This window comes from Histomonas meleagridis, assembly GCF_020186115.1.
Source record: "Histomonas meleagridis strain 2922-C6/04-10x chromosome Unknown contig_32, whole genome shotgun sequence".
Taxonomy (NCBI): Eukaryota; Parabasalia; order Tritrichomonadida; family Dientamoebidae; genus Histomonas; species Histomonas meleagridis.
In genome coordinates, this window is record NW_027150863.1 from 447,196 (window position 1) to 465,402 (window position 18,207).

Sequence of the window (18,207 nt, forward strand, 5' to 3'; positions counted from 1 at the left end):
GATTCCTCTCCAAAAGATCACTCAGCACCTCGAAATTACAATTATTTTGTTGTTGTTGTTTATGGATTTGTTCAAAAATTGAACTTCATGCAGAAGATTCTTTGGAACCATTATTTAAATGTTGTCATAATAAATTTAATCGAAATGACTTTATCCAAGCAGAGCTCGAAATATTAAGTGGTGTTGATTATGATATTCATACTGTTACGCCTTACTTTTTCGTCCAAAGATTTAATAATTTAATTGAAGCTGATGAAAGAATGATAATAATCTCAAAATTCCTTTGCGAATCTTCTCTTTTATATATTGATTTCAGTTATATTCGATCATCAGTAATTGGATTCTGTTCAATTGCAGCTGCATGCTTAATTTTCGAGTGTCCTGATAGAATACAAAGATTAAAAGATTTTGCACAAAGCTTTTCTTGGCCTGAAGTAAGAAAATGCTTTTCATCTTTGCTCGTTGCGGCAAAGAATTGTTTAGCGAATGAAAAAAGTAGTGTTGTAAAAAAATTTGAAAAGTCAACAGTGAACGGCGTTCCAAACTGTGCGTTACAATTGATCAAAAGCGTTGACTTTGGCTCTGGTTTAATTCAGTCCTTAGCCAACCTGTTTGGTCATTCTTTATAAATTATTATTAAAATATTTTGTTAATAACTTTTTTCTTTAGTGTTTTTTACAAATTACAATTTAAATACTAATGAACTTTGCAAATTTAAAGGTGAAACAAATAAAAAGTGAATTAACTATTTACAAAAATGAGAAACTTTCTGAAAAGAAGATGAATAATACAACTTAATTGAGAATTTTGATAATTAAAAACAATGGAATGTTTATTCAACAGTTTGTACCTTTAATTTTTGCTGCATGATTGCATCATACAATTCTTTCTTTTTCATTTGTACCTTAATTTCGATTTTACGCGACTTGATCTTAAGCACAATTCCGCTTTTCTCCATTTTCACTTCGCCAATTGACTTAACTTCGATTTGTTTCTGTATCGCATAATATTGCCTTCTCGAAAGAAGTTCAGTTTTCTCCTGAACAATGATTATAAGGTCAGAAAACACAAAAATGAACATTTTGTCTTTCATTAACTTCCATTTTCCGACAAATGTGCAATTTACATCATCTGCCAAATTTGGCGCCCCTTTGATTTTGCGTTGTATTTTGATGAGAGTGATTCGCCTCTTCTCTTCTTTGAGGTTTTGCTCAGCTTTGATTGAGACTGGTGTCAAAATCTTCAAAACCGAATTTATTGGCTCGTAGTCGGGATGCCAGTTAGGAGTGACTTTGGAGATCTCAGTGAGCTTCTGGACATAGTTGACAATACCTTCGAGTGGCAATTTGATGTATTTCATGAATCGATTATTGGATCGACGTTGAAGAGATTTGACTCTCTTGCGGAAACTTTTGTTCCCATAGTACTCGGTTTGGAAGGAAGTGGAAATGGAAAGGAAGTTGTCGACGCTGTATTGAAGATTATTGAAATCAGATGATAGATCGAGAAATATTTGACCAATAGGAGCATTATGGCCTTTTTTATCGTATTCCTCCTTGAGGAGAAGTCTTATACGGAGATTGGTTTCAATTAGGTCATCTAATTTATCGAAAATTTGATGATATAAATCTTCTTTTAATAGTTTCTTCATACCTTCTCTATAATAATCCGAGAACGATTGTAGCATTTCACCATGGTGGTTTTCAATTGAAATGATTTCTGTGATGCAATATTTTCTTTGTCGAATCATTAATTCAGACATTGGTTGCTGATGCTCAGTAAGTTTACGAAGCTTATTTTGTTGAAGTAATTCGGTGTATATTGTTTTTTGTTGTTCTACTTTTGGAGATGGTAACTTTAAAATGTTATATTTAATAATATACGATATTTGGACATAAATAAAATGTATGGCTCGTATTATATAATTTGAAATGAAACATAATGAATTGAACAGCAATCGCTGGGATGCTGTCAAGGGTTTAAAAATTTCATTCATAGCGAATTGTGAATTGAAACGAAAACGTTAAAAATGTTTTGAATGAAATTAACGATCTTCTTTTTGTTGTAGCATTTTATCTTTAAAAATATGTTTTTCGCACGTGTTAACTATATTAATTTAATTGTATGCCACTAAATAACGAATTTTCATGCTTAGTTTATTAAGAAAGCATCAAAATTATTCAAAATTGTACGATTAATAAAATTTTTACTTGTAAAATTTCAAGGAAATATATTCTCTATAACATGTTTATATGTGTAATTCTCAAAACTCTCTATTTTAAATATATATTTCTATAATTTTTAACAGCATTTCTTCTCTTTTTTGTCTTCAGGCTCTAACGTTACTTGGAGTGGCTGAGACACCTTTGAGTTTATTGATATCTGGCCATTTGATAGACGTTTGTGAATTTCGAATGCTAATCTTGTAAATGCTAATTCAATATTTGAACCATTTTTTGCAGATGTTTCCATTGTTGCAAGGTTATGCATTTCAGCAAAGTTTTGAACTTGTTGAGCACTAACTTGTCTTGATTCTTCAAGATCTACTTTATTTCCAACAACCAAAATATAAGCATTGGGACTACATAAACTCTGTAGATCAGAAAGCCATGAAGTAAGCTGATCAAATGATCTAATATTAGTAATATCATAAACTAATATTGCACCAACTGAGTTTCTGAAATATGATTTTGAAATTGCCCTAAATCTTTCCTGGCCAGCAGTATCCCATATTTGCAGTTTGATATTCTCGTTCTCAATTGGAATAGAATATGTATAAAAATCAGCTCCACATGTAGATCCATCTTCAACAAATTCACCAGTTACAAACCTTTGTACAATAGAAGACTTACCAACACCAGAGCTTCCGACGATAACAATTTTATATGAGCCCCTACTCGTCATTTTATTTTTTCTTTAACCATACTCATGTAAACAATTGAAGAGGTAAATTTGACAGCATGTAAAGCTTTGAAAATATTCGAATTGTTTTTATTTTTTACAACACATTGAAAATTGAAATAAACAGACTTTGCAATTTAACCTGAACATCCATGAAAAACATGTTTTTTAGTTATCCAAACCACTTCATTTGATTTTAGCTCAAAATGTAAAATGACCTGATTGAGGAGCTCGAATTAATATAATAAATTCTAAAAAGATATTTATCTGATATACCTTATTAATATTTTCAGATCATGATTTTATATAAATTAAAACAACCAAATGTATAGAAATTAATTTTCTGTGTAAAATTTGTTAAATTGCTTTTATAAAAAAGATATTATGATTTGAAAAATGATTTTGTCAGATTCCAACACACAGTTTTTCTGTGGTGAACGTTAAACTATTCTGGCCAAATGGCTTGAAAATTTCCACCATGAATTCTAAATTCGAACAAGCTCATCATTGTTTCCTCCTTTCCTAACACTCTATAAGATCATTTGTATTTCTTGTTGTCTTACCATTAGATATCTCATCAAATAAAATCTCATCCACAAGTTTATGGAACGGGTTTGGTTTTTAGATCAGTGCCACTGTTCACTGTTTTACAAATTCATGATACCTTGGAAATCTTTTTCTCATCACAAAATTTCAAAAAAAAAAAACAATCAAAAATTACGAATACAACTTTCTCCCATGAAATCACAAACATCTTTTTATATGTAACTCAATCATCATTTTCTTGATAACGAAAACAAATGCCATGATGACAAGCTGCCCCATTTCTCAATTTTGACTAATTATAAAAGTTAATTTCAATGCAAAACCGTTTTAGACGTTAAATATAACCGTTATTAACATTGCTAATTTAAACCGCCAAATAGAATATGGAGCAAGAACCAGAAGGAAGGCGCTATTACCCAAATTCTATTGAGCAATCAATTTTAGTGCAGAACGTAAAAAGATATTTTTCACAACCTGAAAGATCTCAAGAACGTACAAAAATTGCAAATGAAGTTTCAGAAGAATTACTTAAATATTCACCACACTGGACTCATAGAACTGTTAGGTTATGGTTTAATAATAACAAACATGCTTTTACTGGAAAAGCTCAACCATTGGAAATTCCTCAATCAAATTCAACTCCCAAATATGTAAATCCAAAACAACGTGCACCTCCAGCTAAACCGCCTCCACAACAACCATATCCACCTCCTTATCCAAACTTACCTTTTCAATCACAATCAAATTTCCAAAATATTCCAGTTCAATCACCAATAATGCAAAGGCCAATGCCTCAACAAACCCAAATGCAATCAAATGCTCAGTATTATCAACAGCCGCCTCTTGATTCATATAATAATATTCCCAACAAAATTGAAAATAAGCCAAATGTTCGTGCTCTTTCACTTCATCTTGATAAAATTATGGAAGCTGCAGTAAGCTCCAATGAAATTGAGATGCCTAATCTAATCAAACAATTTGATGAAATAACTGCACAAATAAAAACAATGAATGAAATCGACATGCCTTATGCCAATTTTACTCTCAAGAAGGATAGAGGACTTCTTAAAGTGCCCAGTGCTCCTGATCGAACTATATTCAATTTTGTGTCTGGAGATATTGATAACTCCTCTGGGTTTGGCCATGTTCTACCACGTGGCCTTACACCTGATCCCTTTTGGCGTGATCAATTATTTGAGGACACACCAATAACATCATTTGATATAAATTATATTGATCAATACTGTGCTGCCTTTGTTCATAACGCAAGTAGCACGCCTCAACGCTCTCTGTCCTACTCCTTAAATATGGCCTCTGACTCTTCAATTATCTGGCAAACAATACCATTAAAAATTCAGACAAAAGTTGAGTCATTGGCCATAGATACTGTCAATCAATATAGCTGGCTCTATAGTTCGGGCCATCTTTATCGATATGGCCTGACAAATGACAAATCTGAAATTAATGATTTTGATCTTGTCCCACCCATGTCATATCCCACGCCAATCATTCAAATCTCTGACAGAACCATCATAGGTTTTCTTAGTTCCAATGATTTACATCTCATTAATCCAAATTTGACACGGACAATAATTAAAACTCCATTTCTTAATTCTGGGTTTTCAACAATTTGTCCGCAGGAGAACTTCATAATATTGTCACTTACCACTACTAACTCTTTACATTTATTTGACATTACTACACAACAAACAATTCGATCATTTATCGGCCATAATTCACAAGCCAACTTCATCAAAGCGATAAGAAATAACAAATATTTGTTCATAAGTGGCTCAGATGACCGCACAGTGAAGGTTTGGGACTCGAGGCAGCATTGCCCGGTGTATTCAATAGTTTATCCCGAAAGTGTCACTGCTATCACATCAAACGAAAATTTTGTCATCGTTGCAACTTCGGCAAGAGAAAGTCATATATACGTAAGTGATATTAGAGAGTTACAAGCGTATTTTGGATTGAGATTAGAAGAATATTGTGTTAATGGATTAAATTATTATGATACAAATGATGTGGACCAACTATGTATGTTTGCGGGAGCTTCGAAGGATGGAAGCGAAGATAGTCTGCTGTTCATGAATGATGACGGAAGTAGCAGAAAATATATTTTTAGGAAATATAAGAATTTCATCAATTTTTGTATGTAAATAAAGTGTTTTGTTGCAATATTTTTTTAATTTAAAAAAATTACTTTTTACTTATTTTGATGAAGTCTTTCAGAAAGCATTTCGGCGATTTCAGGTTACCTTTCCTTACATCAACGCCGTAAAAAATTTTATAAATAATTTTCATATAGATTTTTCAAAAAGAAAATCATAGAAATAAACTTTTAAAGAAGTAAATTTACATTTTTAACATTAAGATTAATTCCTTTATGCTTAAAATGTAATTTAACAACTTTCGGACGACGATTTGAAAATGCAAAAATTAGTGCTGTTTGAAACTTAATAAAGAATTATCAAAAAGAATTTTATATATTACACAAATAAATTTTCTTTATCATATGTATCAACTCACTTATGATCAAGAATCAATTTAACTATCTCAGCACAACCATTTTAAGCAGCATTTAAATGTATAATATAAATTCCTAAATACGTATACAAACATCAAATTATTTTTTAATAAAATTGAAATCAAATTAATGAACTTTTCTATTCTTAATTAATTTGTTTTTAGTTAAATAATCAACAAATTCATAAATCAAAAATATATTACCATTATTAATTGATTATTTAATAATCAAATCATTATTCATTTGTATTCCTGCTTGATCAAAGAATAAAATAAGTTCATAATTATCACATGTGATAATACATTTTCTTATCGACTCAGATATTTTTTTTTATTACAATAACTTTCATTCTCATAAATATAATGAAACATTTTATTTATACGAAACCCGATTGCTACTTCGTATGAGCCTTCAAATGTGTCTTTGTTTTCTTCATATAAACAAATTATTCTTGACTCCATCCTGTTGCATATTTTCCTGCAATTGAACCTTTTGAAATTAAGAATTTAAAACAATTAATAGAACCGAAAAATGCTGCATATTCAATTAGTGAAACATTTTCATAAATAATGAGTGTATATTTCTCAATTGCAAATGGTTCATTTGTTTGATCAAAATTTAAATTAGATCGTGATGATATTTCTTGAAGTTTCTCTGCATTATCTTCTCTCAGCATTTTCAGATGGATTATTTCCTTCATTTATAAAATGTTTTTTTTTTTATTTCATGGAATCAACCATATCATTTTCACCATTTAATCAAAAAGAAAATAAGATTATTATCATGATTAGAAACATGAGTAAGCAATTTTGAAAAAAAAAAAAAAATATTAATGATAATAAATGAAGCAAGCCTGCTTTTTACTTTTTTTCATCATGAAAAAAAAATTATGAAATGAAATAACTGCTACAAAAATGTTTACAAAGTTTGAATCAACTAACACCATTCAGAATTTTATTTAATTAAATTGTGTCGATCTTGTGAAACTCGCTCAACCAGTCAGCAAATTATCTCTTTGGGGCATTAAAATCATATTTCTTCACTCTGGATACCTTTTAAAAATAATTTGAATTATAAAAACAATTCCACCAAATTTAAACAATTTCAAAATTTAAAATTTTATTTGAATGAAGCTTATAGAAGTTTACTTATTTTAGAATTCTTGATAACCTATTGATGAAACACAGTATTTTCATGAAATTAAATCAGTAAAAAGATTCAATTGAAAATAAACGGATTTTTACTATTTAACGGTCGTTGATGCGCATTTTGATGCATAAATCAAAATCAAATGACTCGTTTAGCACAAAAGACTCGCCAAGCAACAGACACGTGTACCGAAGTTCAATCCATGACTCTTGTTCGTAACATTATACGTTCTTCTATTTCATCAATCTCTTATCTTAGATATCTATTTCCAGAAGACAATTTTACTGATACTAACTTAGCTGGATTAAAAATCAAATCCCTTGTTCCAAATTCAAATCCTGAAATAGAAGCTTTAACAAATTGGATTGAAAAAGGTGCATTTGATGCTCTTCAACATCATTATTTAAGAGCACTTGTGTTTTCAATATTTAGTGAACCTAACAACCCATCAAGTCTAATCGAATCATACACATTTAAGTTCTCATATCCATCTGATGGAAGTATTTCTTTTGATATGAAAGCGTCAATGAAAGGCAAAGAAGATCAAAAAATGACATATATGTCACGCGAACAAATCCAGCAAGCATGGTGTACAATGATTAGAACTCTAATTACAATATCTCATGCACTTCCACCTCTTCCAAGCGAAAGGTTTCTCTCTATGCGTCTGTATTATTATGATGATGTAACACCTCCTGACTATGAACCTCCAGGTTTTTCATGTGCAACCGAAACACCAAACTATGAATTTGTTGCAGATTCAGAGTTAATAGAAATAGGTGGGTCTGTTAATACAAAATATCACTCTGTCTCGTTAAGACTTGATACAGCAATGCCAAATTATCATCAAATGGAAACAGATGAATTAGATGAAAAAGTCGAACTTGCGATTCTATTATGTGCTGAACTTGATTACATTACCAGAGAAAAGTTATCTAAGAACTTGAAAATCCCAAAAAATGATTCAAGTCTTGACGATATCATTAAGAAACTTGAAAAACTTGGGTTCATACTACCAAATTCTTCTGGGAAAAAAATGGAAGTTATCCATAGTTCTGAGAACCAAAAGCTTATTGATAAAATTGCTGCCAAATACGACGATCTTGATGAATCTGATGAATAAAACTGACACCAATGACGTTTTTGTAAACAACGATACGCTGAAAAAATTGGACATTGAATAGTTTACATTGAAAATGTTTGTCTTTGGATTCTTCCGTCAGTAAACAGTTTCATTTGGTGAAGTTGTAATACTGTTGACATTACTGCGTTAAACTTTGCGATTTTTTGGTTGTTTTTGATGTTATATCGTATTGATAAAATTAAATTTTATATCACATTTCGGTTTTGAAATTTCTTTTAATGATAATAATTTATGTAAGAATTCTGATTTAATGTATTGTTGTGTTGATATCTTTTCCAGAAGATGTGTTTGGTTGGTTGTTCTTCTGTTATAAAATTTTTGTGAGGGTATTCGGTCAATTTTAGAAAATGTCTGATAACCCATTCCAAGAAGAAGTAGGTGATGATGAATTACAATTTGCAGAAACACCTTCACCAACACAAAAACCTACAGCAGGATATTCTCAAGCAAAAATGTCAAAATTGGAACAATTACGTGCTCGTGAAGCAGAATTACTGAAAAGACAAGAAGAAATTAACAGCCTCAAAGAAGATATAATTCCATCACCAAATTTCCCTTCTTTTTATCCCTTAATTATTTATAACCTTGATCGTGATATCCCTCAAGCTGCACAAAAAGTCATCAAAAACTCGTTGCTTGGCTTATGTTTTGCTGCTGGAATGGCAATTTTTAATGTCCTTGCAGTTTTGTCAGTTTCAGGCCTTGACAAATATCCTCATATTCGATGTTTTATATTTGCATTAATCCAAGGCTTTGCAACAGTATACTTTTTATATACTCAATCATATTCTAAGATATATGCAGATTGTAGAAAACACGATGTCTCTTTCCGATGGACAATTGTTCAGTTTATATTCGTCATTTGGTGCGTATATTTAACAGTTGGATTCCCTACGAGTGGTAGTGTTGGTTTAGCTACACTTTTAGATCTTATTGCTAAATCCAAAAACGGATTTTCAATATTTATGGCACTTGTCAACACAGGGGCCATAAGCGCAATGACATATTTCCAGTTTGTAACTCTCTTCCAAGCTCAGAAATATCAAAAGATTAGTGGCAATGACAAAGGTCTTGAAGAAAGACTGAATGATCTGAAAAATGAACTGTAAAGCACACTCTTTTTATTCAGAATGACTTGAGTAATAAAAATCTTTTCACCATAAATTTCTGATCAATCTCATTTATACCCAAAAATAAATTAATAATTAAATTTAGCTGAGTACTAATGTTTCATTCATGATGAACTTCGATGCATAGAAGCAAGAGAAAGAAATAATTGATGATTGGATGTGCGGACGTTTATTTCTGACCAAAAAACGAATGAAAAAGTGGATAAAAGTGACTTCATTTTTGGTGGTAAACTTTCGCCAAAAACCGTTTTCAATGAGTGAGAAGCAAAGACTCATCACCAAATATGTAACAAAGCTTAGCCAACCAGTGGCGACAAGTTTTTATCTTCACTTTCTCCTTAATGAATCTGATAGCTCTGCTCGCCACATGTTAATTAGTAATTTAAACCAAATCTCAGAAGAAACAGGAAACCCTAATATTAACAAATGCGCAGAAGCTGCCGGAAGTGGTAAGGAAATTCTAGATTATGGGATTTATCATAAAAAAGATAAGGAAAAGAAATCTGATAAAGATGATATCAAAGATGATGTTTGTATAACTCAAGCAAATGCTCTCTTTCATAAGCTTTATCTTATGGATGCGATTATGGTCTTTAAAAGAGTAAATCCTCAAACAATAGATTATAATTCCCAAAGAGTTCTTGCTGAATCATACCTTGTTTTACGCCACTACGATAAGTCATTCCGCATTGCCAAAAAATTCAAATTCAAGGATATATTATTTGCAAGTGCTATTTCTCTTTGCCAATTTGACTTTGCGTATTCTATGCTCAAAGAAATGCTGTACGATCTCCGCAATATCCAACAAAGGAATACTGTTGTTTCTTTTTATGATTTAATTCACCTTGCGATGATTATCTGTTTCGCAACATCAACCACACGTGAAACTTCGATTATTTCACAGCGTCTTTTTGCAGCCTCTGAGTTTGAAACAACAGTCCTTAATGATCTTGTCACAGATTTTATTAATCGAGATTTTACAAAGTTCATTGGAGAATTAGAAATAATCCGAAGCATCCTTAGTTATTCCATCTACACTTGTTATAATGCTGATAAAATCATTCAAATGATTCGTGCAAATGTTGTTGTTAATTACGTGCGACCGTTTTCGACGGTTCCATTCAAAATAATTGAAAACGATTTATCGTTAACCGAAACCGAAATTATAGCGGTTTTAAGGGAAAAAATTAGAACAAATAAATTAAATGCAAAAATCGATCTGGTCGATAATTGTTATTGTGGTGGATCAGGAAACACTACATTTTTAGATAAACAGGAAATTTATGTTCGAGCAATTTCAACACATGAAAAATTCTTGCTAAAAGAATGGAAAAAAGAATATAGATAATTATTATTAAACATTTCATTATTAAGTTGTTTTTATTTTAAAGTAGGAAATGAGTTAAAATTACTTTTCAATGATTGAACATGTTATCTGGTGAATCGCAATTTTTTTAACTAAGAAAATTATTCATTTTACAGGAGAATTAACTTCGAAAAATATTAAAAAAAATCGATTAATCAATTGATAAATAAGATAATAGTAACATATTATGTATGAACATTTTAAAATTGCTAAGCAACGATGCAAGAATTATATTTTCCGATTGGTTATTTATTGATCAGAAAATTCGCGCTTTTTTATAGATGAGGATAAAAAACTTATTATTTAGCACATTACAAAATGAATCAAAAATAAACTTAGCTATGACAATGAAACATTATGCAATTTACAAGAAATTTATTAAAGATGGAACCTATCCAATGAAAATACAAAAACAATATGAAATGCTTCAGCATTGAAAAACACCAGAAAATTTATTATAAACAAATCTTGATGTTAACCATATGATTAAACACTACTTATTAAGATATGATTATCATTATATTAATAATATAAGTAAACAAAATTTCATCTCCATTCATTTATGGAAAGAAAATTATTTACCATTTCGAGGTACATATAAAGCAATAATTGGATGTCATTTCGAAAATACATCTTTTCATCACAAATTTATGAAAACAATATTTTTTCCTGTTGAAACAACCATAAAAAAAGCAAGACAAACCGTTTCCTATTTTTGTATGGATTACACCATTAAATTTTTCGTAAATCATTCAATATTTGAGTTCCTAACTGTTCTCATGGTCGATTTTATGCAGCTTACTCTTGTCTAAGACATAATATGAAATTATCATAAAGAAAGTAAATTTTTGAATGATGCATCTTTGAAACAATATCCTTAGTTAACAGTATAATATTCTCATTTTAAGTAAGTTTATTTTGTCATTCTTTGAGCATTGAAGCTTCTTTCCTATCGTTTTTAATCCACCGTAAATTTTGAATGCTCACTTTTTCAGTTGTTTGAAAGGAACCTCCTCAGAAATAACCCTACATTTTCTTCACAAATTTCAAACAACCACCATTAATTTTTTCGGTTTCTATGAAAATTGAACAGAATAACGAAAACCGACAATACTAAAGTCTCTCAAAAATTGGGGGTTATTTGCTCAAAGTCACCTCATTTTTATTTCGGTACAATGTCTTCATCATGCTCATGCTCCTGCTCAAGCTGCAAATGCTGTGGTTGTAAGTGCAATCTTCTTTGAACTCTTCAATAAAAATCAACAACAATAAATTTTTTCCATTCTTTATCAATTTATTCCAAACAAAAGTTTTTATTCATTTACAGATATTTCTCCTTTGATAAAATCACTGACAAGATCAGATGGAACAACGAAAGGTATCAAAAAGCAAACAATATAAGCATCAAATGATAACAACTCAGCATTCTTTTTCTTTGATGTTATAAAATCCATTGAAGGGATCTGAACAGAGGAAGGTCCGGATGCTGAGATCGGATAATCCTTTGAACTAGGAATCTTCAAACTATTATCTTTTGATTTCAAAGCTAACCAAATCGAACTACAAAATCCTTCATAATCTGTACTAGTGATTTTTATCTTTTCGCTAAAAGGAGACTGATCCAAATATTGTGAAATATGATTTTTCAATAATTCTTTGTGAAAACTTATTATTGCAGCTACAACGCCTTTTGCAAATTTTGATATCTCTGAGAGATCACAAGATGTGTTTTTTTTATCTGTATTTATATTTATGAACTCATTTATGAAAAAGTTAATATTTCCTCTAACCTTATGCCACCTTGTTTTCCCTACAGCTTCAGGAAAGTCATGTGCGCTCAACAATTTAATATCATCGAATTTACAATGGAAAAATACCGAAAATATTTTTGCCATAGCATTAACAATTTGTATTGATGATATACTTGAAAATAATTTTATCATTACACTAGCTGAGAAATCCCTTGAAGTGTTAACTCTTTTCGAATCTAAAGTTTTCGAGCTTTTTGCTTCTTCTTTTGCCTCATTCAAATTTTCGGTTTTTTCTTCATTCAATTTTGATTCAGTAAACTTCACAATTTTTCTTTTTTCAATTTTTATATTTTCCAAAATGTTTTTCATAGCATCTGATACAGATTTCTCTGCATATTGACTTCTAATGAATTGAAGAGACTCCAATGTTTCTGAGTATATTTCAATTGGCGTTTCATCCAACTTGAATTCTCTAAAAAAAGCAATTTTCTTATTTTGATCGAATGAGAAATCCTTTGAAACATTTGCGAACATAACAGCCATAGAATGTGATTCGAACTCAGATACAATTGAGATATAATATGGAATTTGACCACGAATATTATATCTTAATCTTTTAATATTTTGATTTAATTGGTTTTGTATCTCTTCAATTGTTCTATTTCTTTCATAAAAATCATTTAAATCGTTTTGGTTCGACACATTTATGTTAAATGGTTTAATTAAATGTGCAGCCATTATTAAACAACGTTTTAAAAATTCGCCGTTAAATTTTATTTCTTTTTCATTAGTTTCAGTTTGGAATTTCCATCTTTTTAATGAGTTATTATTATTGTCGAAATTTCTTTTATTAAGTTCGATTTGTTTTAAATTCATTTCAAGTGAAAATCCAATGTTATGCGGAAATATTGTTTTCGTTTGTGTTTCTACATCACGAAGTTTATTTTTACGTAATTCGATAAATATGGAATTCTTTAATTCGATATCTGGATCAATATCGTTAATCCAGTTTTGATATTTTTTCATTCTAATTCGCGATAATGAATATTTCGCCCATTTTTGGAAACAATTTACAAGAAAAAATAATTCATAATATCCTTTTAAAAGAAAAATAATTTTAAACCCATTCGATGGATGCTGTTGAATTTTTGTGATCATTTCTAATTCTTTAGTCTTATTAATTCGTGATATTTGATGCCATTTTAATAACGTTTTAGTTAAACATCGTTTTTGATCAAAAATTATTGAAACTTTTGTAAGTTCATTAAAATTAATTCGATTATTAGTATACATATACCAACGTTTCATGATTTCATGTAATGTTGAGTTTTCTTGGGATCTAATTTGCGCATATTTATTCCATGCTCTATGCGCTTTATTCATTAAATATCGATTTCGAATTTCGTCACTTTTCTTTATCAAAAATGTTGATGATCGTGATAAAATTAATAGATTAAATAATGCTCTCTTAACTTTTTTAAATAAGCGAACTTTGTTTGCAAAAGATGCTTTGTCATTTTTGCTTTTTTTAATAAGAAGTTTCTTTTCAAGACAGTTCCATTTGATGCTGATTTCTGAGTATTGAATTTTGACTGGATTACGTTTAAATTTTGTGTAACGATACCAAATTATAAAAATTTGATTCACACCACAAAAAGAAACAGTTTTATGAACTGGAAATTTAATACTTCGTAGTTTGGATCTTTGTTGTATCCTCTTCTTAGCAATTTGGTTCCATGAATCGAGTATTTTCCTCATGGAACTCATCCATAGAAGATGAATTAGTTTGAATTGATCATTATATGACATTACATTACTTTTTTTAAAGGAGTCTGAAATATAAAATAAGAAAAAAGGATTGGAATTAAATTGATCACTTAAAACATTTTCAACAAATTTTTGATATTCTTCTTTTAAAGTTTCGTTCCTTATGGGTGCAATTAAATGCCATGAAAGAAGTGATTTTCTTAAAAGATTTGTTCTTTCTTTAATTAAGATTTTTCCTTTGGAATTAAGCATTTGACGATATTGATGCCGACGAAATGCTTGTTGAATTATTATAGCTTCACGCTGCTTAGATTTGTCAAGAACAAATCTATGAATAAATTGTGTAATATAACTTGAATCATTTTTGGTTTCTAATTGTGATGTAGAATAATTTAAAAAATTATCTCTTTTGCGTGATCGTTTTTCAAATGCATTTAACGTGTTTGAAAGCGAGTCTTTTTTTGTAGAATCATGAACATCAATGTTATTTATTTCAAACCATGAATTTGAAGAAGTTTTCCCATTGAATTTTATGCTTGTTGGACTTTCGACTTTAGGTTTTGTTATCAATGGCCTTGTTTTCTTTTGCTCAACAATTCCAGGATATTTCTTCTTCATCAAGCATCTGGAATTAACGTGTTTCTATCGTTATACTAACTTTTTCAGCTAAAAATGCAATTAAATATAAAGAAGCACAACTTGAAAATCGAAAAAAAAAATATTTTTAAAATCCAGTTTTTCACTTTGCTTTGAATGAAGGTTTTGAAGTTTCACTTTCGAGATAATGCAGAAAAAAACATTAAATTTGTGGTATAAAAAAAGATTAATTAACAATTTAATATTTTAAAATATTTTTCAGTTTCATAAAAATATTTTTACATTCATATGAAGTAAAGTAATTTCTCTTTCAGTAGCGGTGATGCATCGTTACAACCCAACTCATCCAAGCAGCACTCTGCAGCTCTCTGTGCGTTTCTCGCAGGCGCTGGTATGTCGTATGCTCCAGCAAACGTTGGATTGTCGCAACATAATGAATATGTAAGCATTGCCAGATGGTGATCATTCATACGCATATTCGCACTGTTGTACAAGACAGTGTATTTGATGGGCGGAGAGGTACTATTGGGAACAAAATAAAACTCTGCAACTCCATTCGTACATATATCATTAAAAACAACAGTTCCTGGTAATGGGCTTTCTGATGTATCTCCGTCATCAATGAAAAATCGCATAAGAGTTATACTTTGTAAGCCACAATAAACAAATGGAATTCCATTTAGCACTTTTTCTATCATCGGCACTTCATTCAAATTTGAATCAATCAGAAAATCGGCGGTTTCGGCTATACGATAAAACACAATTTTTCCCGGTTTTTCTAAGAAATTTTCGTCAAATAACTTCAGAGCTGATTCCATAAAATCACTGAATTGGCTCTCAGAAAGAAATGGAGATGAATTACGGAATACCTCGGTTTTGTATCTTGCATAAGTTTGATCATATGATGCTGTTATAGCTATAACATATGAATTTTTTCCATTTGGTAGGGTAGAAATACCAACTATCATGGTATGCCTGAGAGGAAGAGAAACATAGAACGGAACACCACCAATTTTTGCAGTGATTTGTAGAACCATGGAAAATATCTCGTCATGGATATTTTCGTTTAGCAATTTAGTAGAAAGAAAATGATATGGGATTCCTAATGTTGATGTTAGGAGTTGCTTAAGTTTGGTAAATATATTCATCTCATGAATAATTATGATGAATGATGGTGTTCCATAATTTTTAATGTAACCCAAAATTATGTGTTCACATTCACTTGGTTTATCGAAAAATTTATGAACAGGTTGTGGAAATATGACATCTAATTGAGCAGATATTTCCATAAATAAATTCACGAAATCATTCATTTGTTTGTTAAACGATATATGGGAAACAATTAATGGGGATGAATTAACTTTAGGAGGAACTGCTACAGAATAATCGCGAATATTGAAAAGCATTTGATCGTTAGCGGAGACCGTTACCAGTTTGCGTGAAGTGTCACTTTTTCGCATTGTGAGTAAAGGTTGCTCTAAAATATGGCCTTTAATCACTGTGTTTTCCCTTATATCAATATCAAAATTAGAAAACAATGATAATATTTTCTGGTCACTCTTTAATGAAGAATGAATAGATTCAATAAATTTTTTTCTATTTAATGGATTCAAATCGGCAAAATCATGATACATTTTCATAATTTTCGGATCGAGTTTCTCGGATTCTGTAAGCCCACATTGTACAAGAGCAGATGCAGGATATATTTTTCCATTTGATAATACAATAATTGGATCATCTGGCTTAGTAACAAAATTGTAGCGAGATGAAAAGTACTGTGATACAGTTTCCTTAGAAGTTTCATTAATAACTTTTGATTTTGCCGTGCAATCCCAATTAACACTTCTGACTTTGACAGTCTGTTTCTGTTCAGAATTGGCTGTAATGAACTTCATTTGTATTGTGAAGTCTTCCAATTCTTTTCTTTTCATGGAATCCATAACTCCTGATGTTAGAAAATCATAAAGATTTTTTTTCCTTTCGATTCGCACAGCAACATCAATAGATAAGTACACTTGACCAGAAAGAGCAATAAGTGATGGTTTATATCCTAGTACAAATCGAAGATCCATAAATTCCTGGTAATCTGTATCAATGAAAAATTCGTTATCGAGACAAGAATGGCCAAGAAGTGAGAAGCAATTGTTGAAAAGTGGTCTCAAAAACTGAAGTAAATCGTTTGTTGATTCAGAAATTGATAATTCTCTTTCAAGATCAATTTGAATTGTAGAATCATTTACAATAGCTTGATTCTCGCGTGAAAGGTTATCTTTTGATGAAATAAAATATTCTTTGTTATCAATGATTATTGTTTGCCATTCAGGATTTGAATTCATTGGTTCTGAATTTGGAAATAGAACAGAATACAAAAAATCACTAACAATTTTAATATCATCCTGCTTAGGCGTGATTGTAATTTTATAAAGATAAAGTTTTTTATTTGGTTCTTTAATGGTTATTGGATATAGATTCGAATGTAAATAAATTTCAGAGCCATTTTCCAATGAGAAGTTTTCCTGACGATTTGGATTGGGTTGAAATCTGTTTGATATGTCTGGATAAACTTGAACGCCTAGATTATCTTCCATCAAGGAAAATGTGAAGGGATATTTTGACAATAATTTTTTTGTATAATATTTATGTGACATTCTTATTTCTATTCAAATGCATTGACGATAGAGCATGTTCATATAAAAGTGTCACTTATCCCGGGTATATTAACGGTCCACTAAATTGAACGTACGTCGTACGCATTATACTGCCCATCCAATTTTGATTAAAACATGTAGTGACAGGTTTTCATTATTCAAATTATGATGATAAATTTAAATTATTTGAAAGCTACATTCAAGTATGAAAACTTTATTAAGCCATGTGTTTTTTCATGGGAAGAACCAATGACACTTGTTGCAAGAATTGCAATATAAAGCGTTTGATAATTAATTGAAGCATTCAAGAATTCAATTCGTGTTGGTATAAATTTGCAACAGCACAAAAAAAGCTGAGGGACGACAGTTGTAAGCTTGTTATACTGAGATAGCCAAATTATGTTGAAGACGAAAAGGAATTTCATATTAATGCAATGTGTGAAATTAAAAATCATGCTTTCTATGAGTGATGAATGTTCATAAGGATATGATAAACTGTATTAAGGAACGTGCTTCATATTACAGTCATAAGTAATAATAGAAATAAATTTAATAGTTCAAAAGAGAAGAGAAAATTGATATTCATGCATAAATATATCTTAAGATGGTTGTGTACAAAATCTCCAATTTATGCATCTAAAAATGAAATTGTTAACAATATCTTCATTCGTTATACGT

General features: G+C 30.3%; 7 protein-coding genes across 7 annotated transcripts; 4 read left to right on the top strand and 3 right to left on the bottom strand.

The window, feature by feature from the left end:
* Positions 1-832: 832 nt before the first annotated feature.
* Positions 833-1,687, bottom strand: GO595_005166 (rho guanine nucleotide exchange factor 39; the record flags this gene model as incomplete). The annotated part of the gene is made up of 1 exon (XM_067918379.1): positions 833-1,687. One exon carries the CDS (start codon positions 1,685-1,687, stop codon positions 833-835), a length of 855 nt encoding a protein of 284 aa, XP_067774716.1.
* A 614-nt stretch (positions 1,688-2,301) lies between these two features.
* Positions 2,302-2,904, bottom strand: GO595_005167 (Ras-related protein Rab-4B; the record flags this gene model as incomplete). Its single annotated transcript, XM_067918380.1, has 1 exon — positions 2,302-2,904. The coding sequence occupies one exon, from the start codon at positions 2,902-2,904 to the stop codon at positions 2,302-2,304; it is 603 nt and encodes a 200-aa protein (XP_067774717.1).
* Positions 2,905-3,830: 926 nt separating this feature from the next.
* On the top strand, positions 3,831-5,609 carry GO595_005168 (U5 small nuclear ribonucleoprotein 40 kDa protein; the record flags this gene model as incomplete). The annotated part of the gene is made up of 1 exon (XM_067918381.1): positions 3,831-5,609. One exon carries the CDS (start codon positions 3,831-3,833, stop codon positions 5,607-5,609), a length of 1,779 nt encoding a protein of 592 aa, XP_067774718.1.
* A 1,659-nt stretch (positions 5,610-7,268) lies between these two features.
* On the top strand, positions 7,269-8,249 carry GO595_005169 (Hop1; the record flags this gene model as incomplete). Its single annotated transcript, XM_067918382.1, has 1 exon — positions 7,269-8,249. The coding sequence occupies one exon, from the start codon at positions 7,269-7,271 to the stop codon at positions 8,247-8,249; it is 981 nt and encodes a 326-aa protein (XP_067774719.1).
* A 368-nt stretch (positions 8,250-8,617) lies between these two features.
* Positions 8,618-9,379, top strand: GO595_005170 (scamp-domain-containing protein; the record flags this gene model as incomplete). Its single annotated transcript, XM_067918383.1, has 1 exon — positions 8,618-9,379. One exon carries the CDS (start codon positions 8,618-8,620, stop codon positions 9,377-9,379), a length of 762 nt encoding a protein of 253 aa, XP_067774720.1.
* A 274-nt stretch (positions 9,380-9,653) lies between these two features.
* On the top strand, positions 9,654-10,748 carry GO595_005171 (uncharacterized protein; the record flags this gene model as incomplete). The annotated part of the gene is made up of 1 exon (XM_067918384.1): positions 9,654-10,748. The coding sequence occupies one exon, from the start codon at positions 9,654-9,656 to the stop codon at positions 10,746-10,748; it is 1,095 nt and encodes a 364-aa protein (XP_067774721.1).
* Positions 10,749-15,165: 4,417 nt separating this feature from the next.
* Positions 15,166-17,469, bottom strand: GO595_005172 (piwi-like protein 1; the record flags this gene model as incomplete). The annotated part of the gene is made up of 1 exon (XM_067918385.1): positions 15,166-17,469. The coding sequence occupies one exon, from the start codon at positions 17,467-17,469 to the stop codon at positions 15,166-15,168; it is 2,304 nt and encodes a 767-aa protein (XP_067774722.1).
* Between the last annotated feature and the right edge of the window lie 738 nt (positions 17,470-18,207).